A 13581-nucleotide genomic window follows, 5' to 3' on the forward strand; every position below is an offset into this window, starting at 1 on the left:
ATGGTAGGATACACAAAGTTTTAACTTCATCTTTTAATTTCTCCCCTTCTAAATTAACAAGAGTTTTTGTCGTTCCAAATTCCTCTTAGAAACTCACAAAATTTATTAAAGTTATGTCTCTAATAAAATATAATTAATAAATGACTCTTTTGGTTATAATAGAATAACGAATAAAAAGTATTTGCATGTTATAGAAAGGAAATTTTAAAAAGAATATATTGTTAGAATAATCAATGTTGCTATTATAAATAAAAGGTTGTTACAAATAGATAAAATATACCATAAAAATTAGTTCCAAATTAAAGTTTGCAGTCATAATAACATGCTAGCATTATCGAGGGTTATTGTTACATATAAGTCTGATTGCATATAGAATCTTCCTTTACATCATGGTAGAACCAAAAGTACACGGACAAATACATCAATGAAATGAAAAACCAAAATCGTCAGATCAAAAAATTACTTAAAAGAACAAAATAATGTTCAGAAAGAAGAAAGAGCAAACAAGAGACAAACAAAGAAACCTATTAGATTAGTTTAGGGAAAGTTGCGATAAATTTATCCGTTACAATATGGAGTATACTTTCTAGTTTCTGCCAATTCATATTTAGGATAAACCCAATCAATTTTGAATGTCGGGCTATCGGCCATCCTCTAAGGTAACTGTCAACTCATTGTTGGAGTTGATGTATAGTTTACTAGACGGCGAAGTTGATGTGCTACAAGCACGTGTTCTTGCTGTAAAAGCAGGTTTATTAGGTTTTGGAAGAGATGTGTTTTTACTACTAAGCATTATAGTTACATCTGGCATGCTTGGACGAATGCCAGCATCTTCTTGGACACACAAGAGCGCAATATTAATGCATTTTAATGCATCTTCCTCATTGCATGATTCAAGTAATGATGCATCAACTAAACTCATAGCATTTTCTTCGTTCCATAATCTCCATGCCTGAAATGTAACTTTAGAGTTAGGAAAAGAGGTAATATAATTACCAATTAACTAAAGATTCAAAGGAAAAAAAAGAGAGAAGAGAACCTAGAGTTTAAGAAATCTTCACTTACATAACCTAATAGGTTTAAGGCTTCCTCCCTGTGATAAAATCCTGTATTTCTCTTGCCACATATTATTTCAAGCATAACTACTCCAAAACTAAAAACATCTGACTTGATTGAGAATAATCCATTTAATGCATACTCCGGAGACATGTAACCACTATAAAACAACAAGTTATTAATAATATCACCAAAAATTTTAAGAAGTGATAGATTAAATATTCAAGTAGTAGTACCCTTCGGGGTTGCCCAGTTGCGTTTGGAGGGCGGTTATCCATACGGATGACCTGAGATCGATTTCCCGCTCAATGCCTTCTGGGGTGAGCATATCGCACAAGGCTTACCTAGTGCGGTTTTCATCCCCTGTGTGGTTTGCAGGCTATTACACAGGGAGAGGTTTACTCAGTGCACACAAAGTGCTCACCACAGAGTGCTTACCCGAAGGGCAGACGCTGTGGCAAAGATTATAGCGGCTTCGGGTTTCCCCTCTTTGCCAAAAAAAAAATTTATTCAAGTAGTAAAATTAGAGTGATTTCAGAATCGATAGCCTTACTACGTTCCCACAACTTTGTTTGTATTTGCTTCTGTAACATTCCCTTGGACGATCCTTGCTAAACCAAAGTCTGAAATCTTAGGATTCAACTCTTTATCCAATAATATGTTGCTTGTTTTTAAATCTCTATGAATGATCCTCAACCTTGAATCATGGTGCAAATAAAGAAGCCCTCGAGCAATTCCAAAGATGATATCAAGTCGCTTCTTCCAATCTAATAACACATGATGTCTTTCATCTTGTGCATTTAACATTAAAAAAATGGTAATAAGCAATTATAAGAATCGCAGTTTATATTGTGAAATAAGAAATCATGCGAAGACTAACCAAAAATGAAGGTGTCTAAACTTTTGTTTGGCATATATTCATAGAGTAAGATCTTTTCATTTCCTTGAATGCAGTAACCCATAAGTTTAACAAGATTTCGATGTTGAAGTCTTGCAATCAATACTACTTCATTCTTGAATTCATTTATTCCTTGACTCGACTCAGTTGACAACCTTTTAACTGCGATTTCTCTTCCTCCTTCAAGTTTTCCCTGAAAACATTTTCAGTCAATTATATTAGGTTAACAAATACATAGCTCATAAATAAAAGGTTTAATTAAAAAAAATAAAATGATAACCTTATAAACAGGACCAAAACCACCGCGTCCTAACTTATTTTCATCTGAGAAGTTATTCGTCGCTGCTAAAATGCTTTCCAAACTAAAGAATGGAACTTCAATGCCTTTCTCATCCTCTTCATTTATTATGTTGTTTTCTCCCTCTTCAGTATTCAACCAGCTTGGTCGCAGATTTTCTTGATAGAAATTAAGAAAAGGGTAGAATATATAATTTTGAAGTAAGCCCTGTATAATTCATCAAGAACAGAGAATTTGCACTTATGTACCTTTTGTTCTCGCTCTCCTTGTTCTACAAAATAGGTAGATGAAGCTGCACAGTAAAAGACTAGTGGCAATTGTAGTAGGAAGAGCAACTTTTAGCCTTCTTGACTTGTGTGTTTGGTCTTCAACTACTGTGGCAAAAGCATAAATAACTAAAATAAAATTATTAAATAACTAATACTTGACAAGAGTGGGTTGCTCTAGTGGTGAGCACTCTCCACTTCCAACTAACGAAGAGGTTGTGAGTTCGAATCACCCCAAGAGGAAGGTGGGGAGTTCTTGGAGGGTGGGAGCCGAGAGTCTATCGGAAACAACCTCTCTACCCAGGGAATGGGTAAGGTCTGGGTTGTTATTGTTGTAATACTTGTAACCGGAGAGGCTGAATAATTTCTGAATACCTTTGGGAACTGAAAACTCAGAAGCAGCTAGTTTGACATAAATAGTCATTCCACTAATATCATCTTGAGAGAGTTGTTGCAAGTTGAAGAGGTCTCCTTCCCAAGTTAAGCATTTGTTGTCATCATAAGCATAAGCAGTACAAGAGCAATTCTTTAAACAAATGGATTCACATTCTAATGCACTCTCAAAACTCTGAGTGTGATTATCAACAGGTAATCTCATATGAGGGTGCATCCAGAACTTGTCCTCCTCCAAAGTATACGTAGAAGCACTAGAATTACCACATGACTTTAGACTTGTTTTCCTTACACAACCACCAGAGAATTTGTTTAAATTCCAATCTTTGATTGACTTAGGAGTGAAACCAGGCAAACAACCACACAAGGGTGTACTACTTGAGCTGTCACTACATGCACCATATGCACCACAATAACCGTATACATCACATGGTTTTTCTGGTAAAGTCAAAAACATATTCCACTGCTTGGTACTATTCAACCATGTAAGAGTCTTAATTTCCCCCGTGACATCTATTATGAATCTTGTTAAGACTGAAGGATTAAAGATAAAATATGTAAAATAGACCTCATCCGTGTTGTTTATGTATGAGAAGTTGTACGTAGGATTTGATTTTAGTGGCGCGTTGGCCCAGGTGTGTCCATTCCAAGGTCCAGTTGACCAGTACTGTACAGTTTTATTCCACCTAAGAATGAGCTCACCAATAGTCTCCATCTCAAAGGAAAATAGCCCTGGACTAGGATCTTCAGAGTTCTTCCAAGAAGTGAGACCTTGCTTTGTTTTAGTTCTTTTATTGTATCCAAGTTTAGAACCAAACAAAAAAGTGTCGCTCGGATGATCAAAACTTTGCCACAATGAATTGGACCCGTTGTTCAAAACTAAATTCCCATCATCACGAAGAATCGCCACTTCAGATTTCGTCGACGTGCTTGAGTAATTTATAATATTTGTCGACCAAACTGAGAGTCCAGACCCGTTGAGAAGCACCAAGTTTCCTTGTATAATTTTGAGCTGTGCGGTGTCCATTTCGGTAAAAGAAACAGGAGTCTCCCTATTTGCTACCCAAACTGTGGTTTGCGGAGTTATTTGTTTATACCATATACCAATATAATAGTTGGAACGATTACCTAACGTAAAGAAGCCCATCTCAAAGATTCCACCTGAAGAGACCATGGTTACGCCAATAGTTATGGATTTCTCTGCATCAAGCCTATCTCCTAGGGAAAAATTCTGGTTCGTGCTATTTGTGTTAGCTGCAAGAGAAAAGCACGAGAATAGCAAAAGTTGCAGGAAAAGGAGAAGAATTGTATTTTTGATGTCCATGGTTGTTCGTTGCACCAAGAAATGCTTAAAAACAAAACATTTTACCGTCGTTACTGAAAGAGTGTTATATTTCAGTAAAAACAAAACATTTTACATGTCAAGTCAACAAAACCAAACTTTTCCTACTTCAATGAGACACCTGGCCTATCAAGAACTTTTTCTTCTCCCTTATATGTATTTGGTTCTCTGTTCTATATACTTAGACAAATTCTTATATTTAAAGACTTTTTAATTTTAACCTTCTCAGTTTAATGACACGTTAAAGATAATAAGGTTTTAAATACTTTAGGTCTAGAAGGTTTTAATGTTCACAATAGAAAAGTCTTCTCAAATATAGTAGGAGTATATTTTTTCTGTAATTTATTACTCCATTAACGATACATAAGTCTATATAAGAAGGTATAGAATAAAATATCGTGTCCATTGACCTTTTGAAACTGAAGTAGACAAAATAAAAAACTCTTTTGTATCGAAAATGACTTTGCAACTTACGGTCTCACTGTAACTTCTGAAAAAACAAACACAAAAGCTGAATGAGAACAAATTACAGTAGTATATTTTTTCCCAAAATCCTTTTCTTTGGTTCACAATAGAAGTTACGATCATATATGCAATTCAGCCTAACTTGTGGAAAAGAAAAAAATGTCTCCATTTTTTTCCCACTTTTATTATTTTTTTAATTTATTTCCTTCTCTGGTGGGCGCGCGGTAGATTTGGAACTTTAGTAGAGGCGGAGCCAGGATTTGAAGTTATTGTGTTCAGGATTCTAACATTTTTATGTTACTGAGTTCTAAAGTAAGAATTTATACTTATTCAATAATTTCTTAAGACAAATATAAAGATTTGCACTAAAGCTACTGGGCTCGGCCGAACCCGTTACCGAAGCTCTAGCTCCGACCCTGAACTTGAGAGTATTGAACTGGACTGGAGGTGTTCAGAAATGCTACATAGAAGACTATATTTTGGAATATTCTGGATATTATAGAAATTAACATCGTAAATTTCCGATCGATTCGTAAAATATATATAGAGCATTCGCAAATATTTTAGGAAGTAAAACTAAAACCAAATCAAATCATGCAGAACCTTCTTATATATATAATGAAATTAGCTTAAGATTGCTACATATTTGTTCCTTTTCCTTCAAAATAAATATTTGTCCTGTCTAAAATTCTTGTATTAATAATCCCAAGCTTCTGTAATAAGCTCCCAACTAACACTAAACTCTTCTTATACCCTCTAAAATCAGTGTTTTAAAAGGTGTAAACTCAAATATGACTGGGAAGGTGCAATCCTCGAGACGTGGCGTACTCAAAGTAATGATACATGTCAAAATAAAAAATAAAAATTTTCCCATTTGAATGAGTCACCTAGTCCATGAAATACTTTTCTTCCACCTTGAACATATATATCACAATATGCACGAGAGTCAATATTTACATTGAAAAAGAATGTTACATGATAAATCAAGATCTGAAAATTTTCTTGCTTGGTTGAGTCACTTCGTCCATGAAATACTTTTCTCTTCACTCGAACATAAGAACATGCATGGAAGTCAAAGAAACGTGCTTAGGTGGACATGTGTTTTTCCTCGTACATTAGGAAGACAAAAAAGCCTTTTTACATTTATCTTCCATAAAATACATAACTCAAATCTACTAGGAGAAAGAAACTCCATTTTCTTGAATGTATCTTCCTAGAATAGTAAATTTTCATTCAAGTCTTTGATCATCTTTGTCAGAAAATATGCATATTTATTTGCCTCCCTCCAATACATTTGTAGCCTGTTTGGCCAAGCTTGTAAAATTAACTTATATTAGAAAGTGTCTTTTCTTAAAAGTGTTTAAATATTTTTCAAAATTTATTTTTCTGAGAAGCAGTTTGTGTTTGGTTAATTAATTTGAAAAACACTTATGATCAACAATTAGTGCTTGGCCAAACTTTTAAAAAATATTTCTAAGTGTATTTTGCTCAAAAATGCTTTTTCAAGAAATTGCTTTTAGAGAGAAGATATTTCTTTCTGTTTCTCCGAAATTGTTTCTGTTTTTCCTCAAAAGCACTTTTTCCCTTCAAAAAACATAGCCAAACAATTCAACTTAAAAAAATATACTTTTTTTGAAAAAAATATACTTCTAAGTTTAAAGAAGCTTGGCCAAATAGGCTATTAGTAGTGTCATTGCTGATTTCCAGCAAATATATACAATCTTCAACAATAGCTCTAAGTGGGTGATATTTTATTATGTATATCCTCTTTGATAAGTTTGTTTGCCCTTCGAATTCTCTATATCCCATTTCTTTGCTAATTATAGCTCTTGTTTGATACTTTATAGTAGTTCTTAATGAGGCTTGAATTGGGCGTCAACTTTCCTGAGTATACCAGCATTAACTTTTAAAAAAAATTTAAAAAATTTATATTGTACAAATTGTTTTAATTTATCATTGATTTATTTATTTTTTGCCTAAAAGTTCTATTATATGTTGAAACTCGAGGTAATGTTGTTTGAATTTGAGTTCCAATTTAATATATATATATATATATATATATATATATATATATATATATATATATATATATATATATATATATATATAGATACACGAAGAGAGGGGGTGCAAACAGTGATAGCAAACTAAGAGGGGGACATATATAAAAGTTAATAACTTTATGTTGTAAAATCCTACTCGTTACTCTCTCTCTCTCTTAATCTATAAACTTGTGGGTTAATATTTTAAAAATTATGAACTAATATTACCACCTTTTGTTTTTAAATATTACTTCACTATGTTCATCTCTTCTTTTCAATTGTTTAAAGATCTGGATCTTTTCTTAATATTTCTTTCTTTAACCTCACCCTGGCCTCAGTTAACACGTTTTACCCGTTTATACCTTTGTGGTGATTTTTGGGCTTATCTTAACTGGTTTCTCCTAAGAATTTAAAGGTTAATCCATCAAATTTGCTAAGAGATTGGAAAGATAATCATATACTTAGAGTGAATATTATTTTTTTATTTTTTACAAACTAACAACTAGGGAATTAAATACATAAGATATGGACATAAAAACTTAAATAAATTAGGGTAATAAACAGTAACATAATTTATAGATAAAAACAGTAATTTACATGTTTATAAGAGAAAGATTTCCCTTTCGGTGAACCCGAAAGAGTGTTGTGGACTTGGAATTAAAAACTTGCATACTAAAATATACAGATTTATTTATTTTACAGACTCAAGATAGTAACTTCTATAGCATACATAAGGAAATATTTTACAGCAAGAGGGTTATGGATAGAGGATGGTTATGAGGGAAATAGTGAAAGAAAGTGCTTCACTTCTGATTACTCTTCATTACTTCCACTACATCATCTACTTACTTTTATATATATCCCCTCGTAGTTTGCTATCACTGTTTGCACTCCTCTCTATCACTGTTTGCACCCCTCTTTGTTAGGATTTTATAATATAAAGTTATTAACTTTTATATATATCCCCTCTTAGTTTGCTATCACTGTTTGCACCCCCACTATCACTGTTTGCACTCCCTCTTCGTTTGGTTTCAGAGCTAGAAGATTTTAGGACCACACATTTATGAAAATTCCTTTGGCTTTTCTGTAATGGTTCTAATTAGTTTTTCTATTTCGTTTTTTGTAGGTATATTTTCTAGATTAAATTTATTATTTAAAAAATTATTATTGTACTATTAGTGAAAATGTATTTGATCAAGACTTAGGTAAAAAATTATTCAATAAATTACCAGGAGTTTTCTTATAAAGATAACCCTATACTTAGAGTGAATTTTTTTTAAAAATTAATTTTACAACATAAAGTTATTTCTTTCTTTAACCAGCAACCACACCAAGTCGGAGAAGATGATAATTCCGAAGATGAGAACTACCCTGATAACTATCTAAATTATCAAGACGCTCAGTACCCAAATGATAATTCAGGAATGATTTTAGACTCAATAACTCTACACAATCTTGATACATTGAAGTAAGAAATAATCTGAAAACAAGACGATAGACACCAAAGGTACAATAATGCAACAAACAAAAGATACGAGACATGTGAAAAAAGAAGAAAAGACATAAAAGTAGTACTGAAAAAGACTAACACCAAACTTTGGAATCTGCGAGTGAAAAAAATAATCACAAAGTGACAAATAAAGAGGAATCATTTCTGTTCAAGCCATGTGACGATTGGGCCCAATGAAGTACCCGACAAAGCTAGAAAAGAAAGGTTTCTGAAGATGTTTGAAGTCCGTTTCTAAATCCGCTCAAAGGCTCGGCTAAGTAAGAAGAAGAATATTGAAGAATAAGAACACAACTTGAAGAGCAATCAGAAAAAAAACACTCTCTTTCGCTATTTCCTTCATCAACCATCCTTCATCCACAACCCACTTGCTGTAAAATATTTCCTTATGTATGTTATAGTAGTTCCTATTTTGAGTCTGTAAAGTAAATAAATTTGTATGTTCCAGTGTGCAAGTTTTTAATTCCAAGTCCACAACACTCTTTCGGGTTCACCGAAAGGGAAATCTTTCTCCTGTAAACATGTAAATTACTGTTTTTATCTATAAATTATGTTACTGTTTATTACCCTGATTTATTTAAGTTTTTATGTCCATATCTTATGTATTTAATTCCCTAGCTGTTAGTTTGTAAAAAAATGAAAAAACAATATTCACTCTAAGTATATGATTATCTTTCCAATCTCTTAGCAAATTTGATGTATTAACCTTTAAATTCTTAGGAGAAACCAGTTAAGATAAGCCCAAAAATCACCACAAAGGTATAAACGGGTAAAACGTGTTAACTGAGGCCAGGGTGAGGTTAAAGAAAAAAATGTTAAGAAAAGATTCAGATCTTTAAACAATTGAAAAAAAGAGATGAACATAGTGATGTAATATTTAAAAACAAAAGGTGGTAATATCAATTCATAATTTTTAAAATATTAACACACAAGTTTATAGATTAAGAGAGAGAGAGTACCGAGTAGGATTTTACAACATAAAGTTATTAACTTTTATATATGTCCCCCTCTTAGTTTGCTATCACTGTTTGCACCCCCTCTCTTCGTGTATGTATGTGTGTGTGTGTGTGTGTGTGTGTGTGTGTGTGTGTATATATATATATATATATATATATATATATATATATATATATATATATATATATATACACACACACACACACTTGAATGCAATTATCAATTTAAAACTAATTATGATCATAGACGATATCAAAATACAGTACTGTTTGGATAAAAAAATAACAGTTTAATTGTAAGGAAATGACTCCGAGGGGCTGCGACGATCAAAGAAGCTCAACCTTGAATCCTCGCGAACAAAGAAGCTCTCATTGCTAGGATCTACTAACTCCAAAACCTAGATCTACACAAAAATATATAAAATTATAGTACAAGTACACCACTGTCGATACCTAGTAAGTATCAGGACTAATCTCGGTGGAGTAATGACGAGGTACAAGTCAAAACACTTACTAAATAATAACCTGTGCAAAATATTAAGAAACAACAAAAAGGAATAATAACGGAACGCAATAGTTGTAGTTAGATGAATAATAACAGAAAGCAATAACTGTAATAAAAAGGAATAATAACAAAAAGCAATAACTGTAATCTCATCAATTTATCAATCACACTCGCACGGCAAAGACCTCGTGCCACAATATATATATATATATATATATATATATATATATATATATATATATATATATATATATATATATATCACAACCGTATGGCAAAGACCTCATGCCACAACATCTACTACAATCGCAGGGCAAAGACCTCGTGCCACAATGTATATCATGACTACACGGTAAAGACCTCTTGCCACAATGTATATTACATCGCACGACAAAGACCTTGTTCCACAATGTATATCACAATCACATGGCAAAGACCTCGTGCCACAATGTATATCACAACTACACGGAAAAGATCTCGTGCCACAACATATATAACAACTACACGGAAAAGATCTCGCGCCACATTGTATATCACAACCAATGTCAGTTATCAATAACATGTTCAAGAGAAATTTATTGCGAATCAAATAAAGTAATGCATGATAACAACTTCCTTTTTATTTCATTATGTTATGTCACCAATAACTCAACGAAATATGAGACAACAATTCCATGTAGGTGAATTTACCTTGGCAACAGAAATATCAAGTAAATGACAGAGACACAGATTAGCACATTAGAAATAAGAACAAAACATATAGAAATGCATGACACACACAAGAAATCATATCACCACACAAACCTCATCAATCAAATGCCCTCAGGCCATCACATGTTATTCCCACATAGCCCCCTTGTCTCTCCGCGTACGCAACAATAAAGTAAATGCATGTCTTGTCTTGCTACATGTGTATCAACAATTTTTTCACCTTGTCTCGCCACATGCGCAAATCATATATATATATATATATATATATATATATATATATATATATATATATATCCTACCTTATCTCTCCGCATGTGCAATATCGACTATAACAATAGTACGACGGAAACCTCATGCAAACACCGCAACAATTTGATCAACAAGTCCACGTTGCCAAAATCATAACAACACAATATTCCAATAATTTTTATAAAGAAATAAACTCACAAATCTACCAACGTAGTGCATAAGAACAATCAATAAGGCAAAGCAGATGGGTGTTCAACATATAGCATGAATTCAGCTAACCCAAATGGAAACAATTTCACAAATGCCCAACTTGGCCAAATTAAGAAAATAAAACCCTATGACATAATCTCTAGCATGGAGCATGAGTTCAAGTAATCATCCAAAGTAAATACAGGTACATTCGAGGCCTTCCAATCAAAAGAATATAATATGAGCAATCTCGAGTCAAATACGGTCATAAACTACACATACGACCGTGTACACACTTGTCACCTCGTGTATATGTCGTTTTACACATATCACAAATAAGCAATTAAGCCAAATCCTAAGGGGTAATTCTCCACATAAAGTTATGCAAGATACTTACCTCAATTAGGCCAATTCAACACTCAAAAATAGCTTATCCCTTAAAATTCACATCTGCTCGGCTCAAATCTAGCAAAAGAGGACTTAATAATATCAAATAATGCAAGATGAACCAATTCCTATTAATAAAGTTTAGATCTTTACATAATTTTTCAAAGGTCAACCCCGAGCCCGCCTGCTCTTAACCCAAGTCGAAGGTAGATCTTGACTACTCATAGCCCCACAAGTCTAAATATGTGTTTGGTTTTCAAATCCGAGTCCAATTCGATTCTCAAATCTCAAATTTTTATTTTTCAAAACATAATTAAAAATTCCTAAAAATTCTCTTCAAATCTCATGATTTTGATGTTAAAATCTATAAACAATCATGTTATAATATCAAACATTGAGTCAAAATGTAACGACCTCAATTTTTCTCCGTAGGATGTCGTGACGACACCTAGTATCTAAGACTAGGTAAGCCTAACAAACATGCCGAAGTGAATGAAACAATAATTTAAAATCTCAAATCTCAACAACATATATAAAAAGGGAAATCTCTACAGCTCAATGTGTATACAATAGCCCAAAACCCGGCGTAATACAAGTCACAAGCTCTATGACATTACCAAATCATTCCTATACAACTGTGTCTAGTAAAGAAGGAAAAATATAAAAAAGGGATAGAGGAAACTCCGAGACATGCGGACGCGGGCAGGTGTACCTTGAAGTCTTCAATGCAAACTCAGGTCACTAGTGCCGGGACTGATAAGAAGTACCTCGATCTACAAAAAAAAAGATGTGCAAAAGCGTAGTACGAGTACACCACAACGGTAACCAGTAAGTGCCAAACCTAATCTTGGTAGGGTAGTGACGAGGTCAGGTCAAGGCCATACTGGAATAATAATAAGAAACAGGGCGAAAGATATAACAATACAATGGTAATAACAATGGAAATGAAACAAATAAGGAATTTACCAAAATTTAACTACACAGAATCAAGGCAGATAATACAATACGGAAGGAAACAAGGATTAACATGTTTTAGGAAACAAACAACCAAGACAAGTACAACAAATAGAGAAAGATCAACAAGGGCCACTATCGAGGTATTACCTCGTAGTCCCAAATCACAAAAGTAACTCACAGTCTTTCCTTATATCACCGCAGGAGCCTTTATATTTAGTTTTGAAAATTATTTTACCGAGATAGCATATTGCGTTTTAGCCCACCTTATCACACCGCATGACTTCTAGTAGTTCTCCTACTAGCCACACATATCAAGCCCACCTTATCTCGCCGTATACATTTCAACCCCCCAGGCCTTATACCACCGCATGCGTATCAATATCATAGCGTATCACAAATTGCACCTCAAGTACCCAATATCACAACTTGTCAGCTAAACCAAACAATAACAGAATTTCACAATAAGGAGCCCTAGGCTCAACCACAATTTACACAAGTCTCAACAATAACAGCCGGAAGAATAACTCAATTGAATGATATTTCATAACTTAACGCTTTCCCTAAATAGGAATCACGACCTTTGTAACTCAATACCAATTTCAACAATAAGATATTTCAAAAATAGCAATTTCAAGTAAAGAATTCAATAGTAAAATAATGATTACGGAATAAGGGAAAGTAAGAGCTTCAAATAAACATGCAGTGCAATTAGCAAGTAAGAGATAAGACAAGTAGGCATGTAAAATTAGACTAAAAATGACGACTATAACATGTTAAGACAACTCAATTAAAGCATGGAAGGGATCTTCGTAGCTAAAACCGAAGATTTTCACATTTAGCCCGTGTACACACTCATCACCTTACATACACAGCTTTCAAATATCACAATTATCACAAACAACACCAATCCTATGAGATAATTCTCTGACACAAGGTTCGGCAAGTCACGTACCTCAAACCACGCTAAATCAATCAACTAGAAGGCCTTTCCCTTGATTATCAGACTTCGAACGGCTCGAATCTAGCTAAAATAACTTTATACTATAAATATAACTATAGGAAACTAATTCAAATAATGAAATTACGATATTTGCAAAGAATTAAAAAAACTCAGCCCAAAAGGTCAACCCGAACCCACATCTCGGAACCCGACCAAAGTTATAAAATCAGAACACCCATTCGATATCAAGTCCAACCATACAAGAAATACTCAAATCTGACCTCAATTCGCCTTCAAAACTAAAAAATTTAGCCTAAGAAGTTTCTACCATTTTTTCCCACTTTTCCAACTCAAACCACTAATTTAATGAAGAAATTAACCATAGATTCTTGTAAATTAACCAATAATCTCTCTAAAAAT

General features: G+C 33.3%; 1 protein-coding gene across 3 annotated transcripts; it reads right to left on the bottom strand.

Moving 5' to 3' along the window:
* Positions 1–341: 341 nt before the first annotated feature.
* On the bottom strand, positions 342–4258 carry LOC104102993 (G-type lectin S-receptor-like serine/threonine-protein kinase At4g27290). 3 transcript variants are annotated; one of them, XM_009610855.4, is made up of 7 exons: positions 2894–4258; positions 2501–2623; positions 2235–2410; positions 1937–2147; positions 1610–1847; positions 1066–1216; positions 342–952 (listed from the first exon to the last, which is right to left on the bottom strand). In XM_009610855.4, the coding sequence occupies exons 1-7, from the start codon at positions 4233–4235 to the stop codon at positions 641–643; spliced, it is 2553 nt and encodes an 850-aa protein (XP_009609150.2). In that variant the 5' UTR covers positions 4236–4258; the 3' UTR covers positions 342–640. The 3 variants fall into 3 exon arrangements, with proteins under 3 accessions (XP_009609150.2, XP_070052240.1, XP_009609149.2); XM_070196139.1 differs by having other exon boundaries at positions 1610–1823; positions 2501–2626; XM_009610854.4 differs by having other exon boundaries at positions 2501–2626; positions 2894–4257.
* Between the last annotated feature and the right edge of the window lie 9323 nt (positions 4259–13581).

This window comes from Nicotiana tomentosiformis, chromosome 2 (assembly GCF_000390325.3).
Source record: "Nicotiana tomentosiformis chromosome 2, ASM39032v3, whole genome shotgun sequence".
NCBI classification, from domain to species: Eukaryota; Viridiplantae; Streptophyta; class Magnoliopsida; order Solanales; family Solanaceae; genus Nicotiana; species Nicotiana tomentosiformis.

Coding starts and splice junctions, on each gene's coding strand:
- LOC104102993 (XM_009610854.4), bottom strand. CDS start 4,235: ATGGACATCAAAAATACAATTCTTCTCCTTTTCCTGCAACTTTTGCTA. Junction 1,848..1,936: donor TTTAGACACCTTCATTTTTG/GTTAGTCTTCGC, acceptor TAAATGCACAAG/ATGAAAGACATCATGTGTTA. Junction 953..1,065: donor CCTTAAACCTATTAGGTTAT/GTAAGTGAAGAT, acceptor GTTACATTTCAG/GCATGGAGATTATGGAACGA.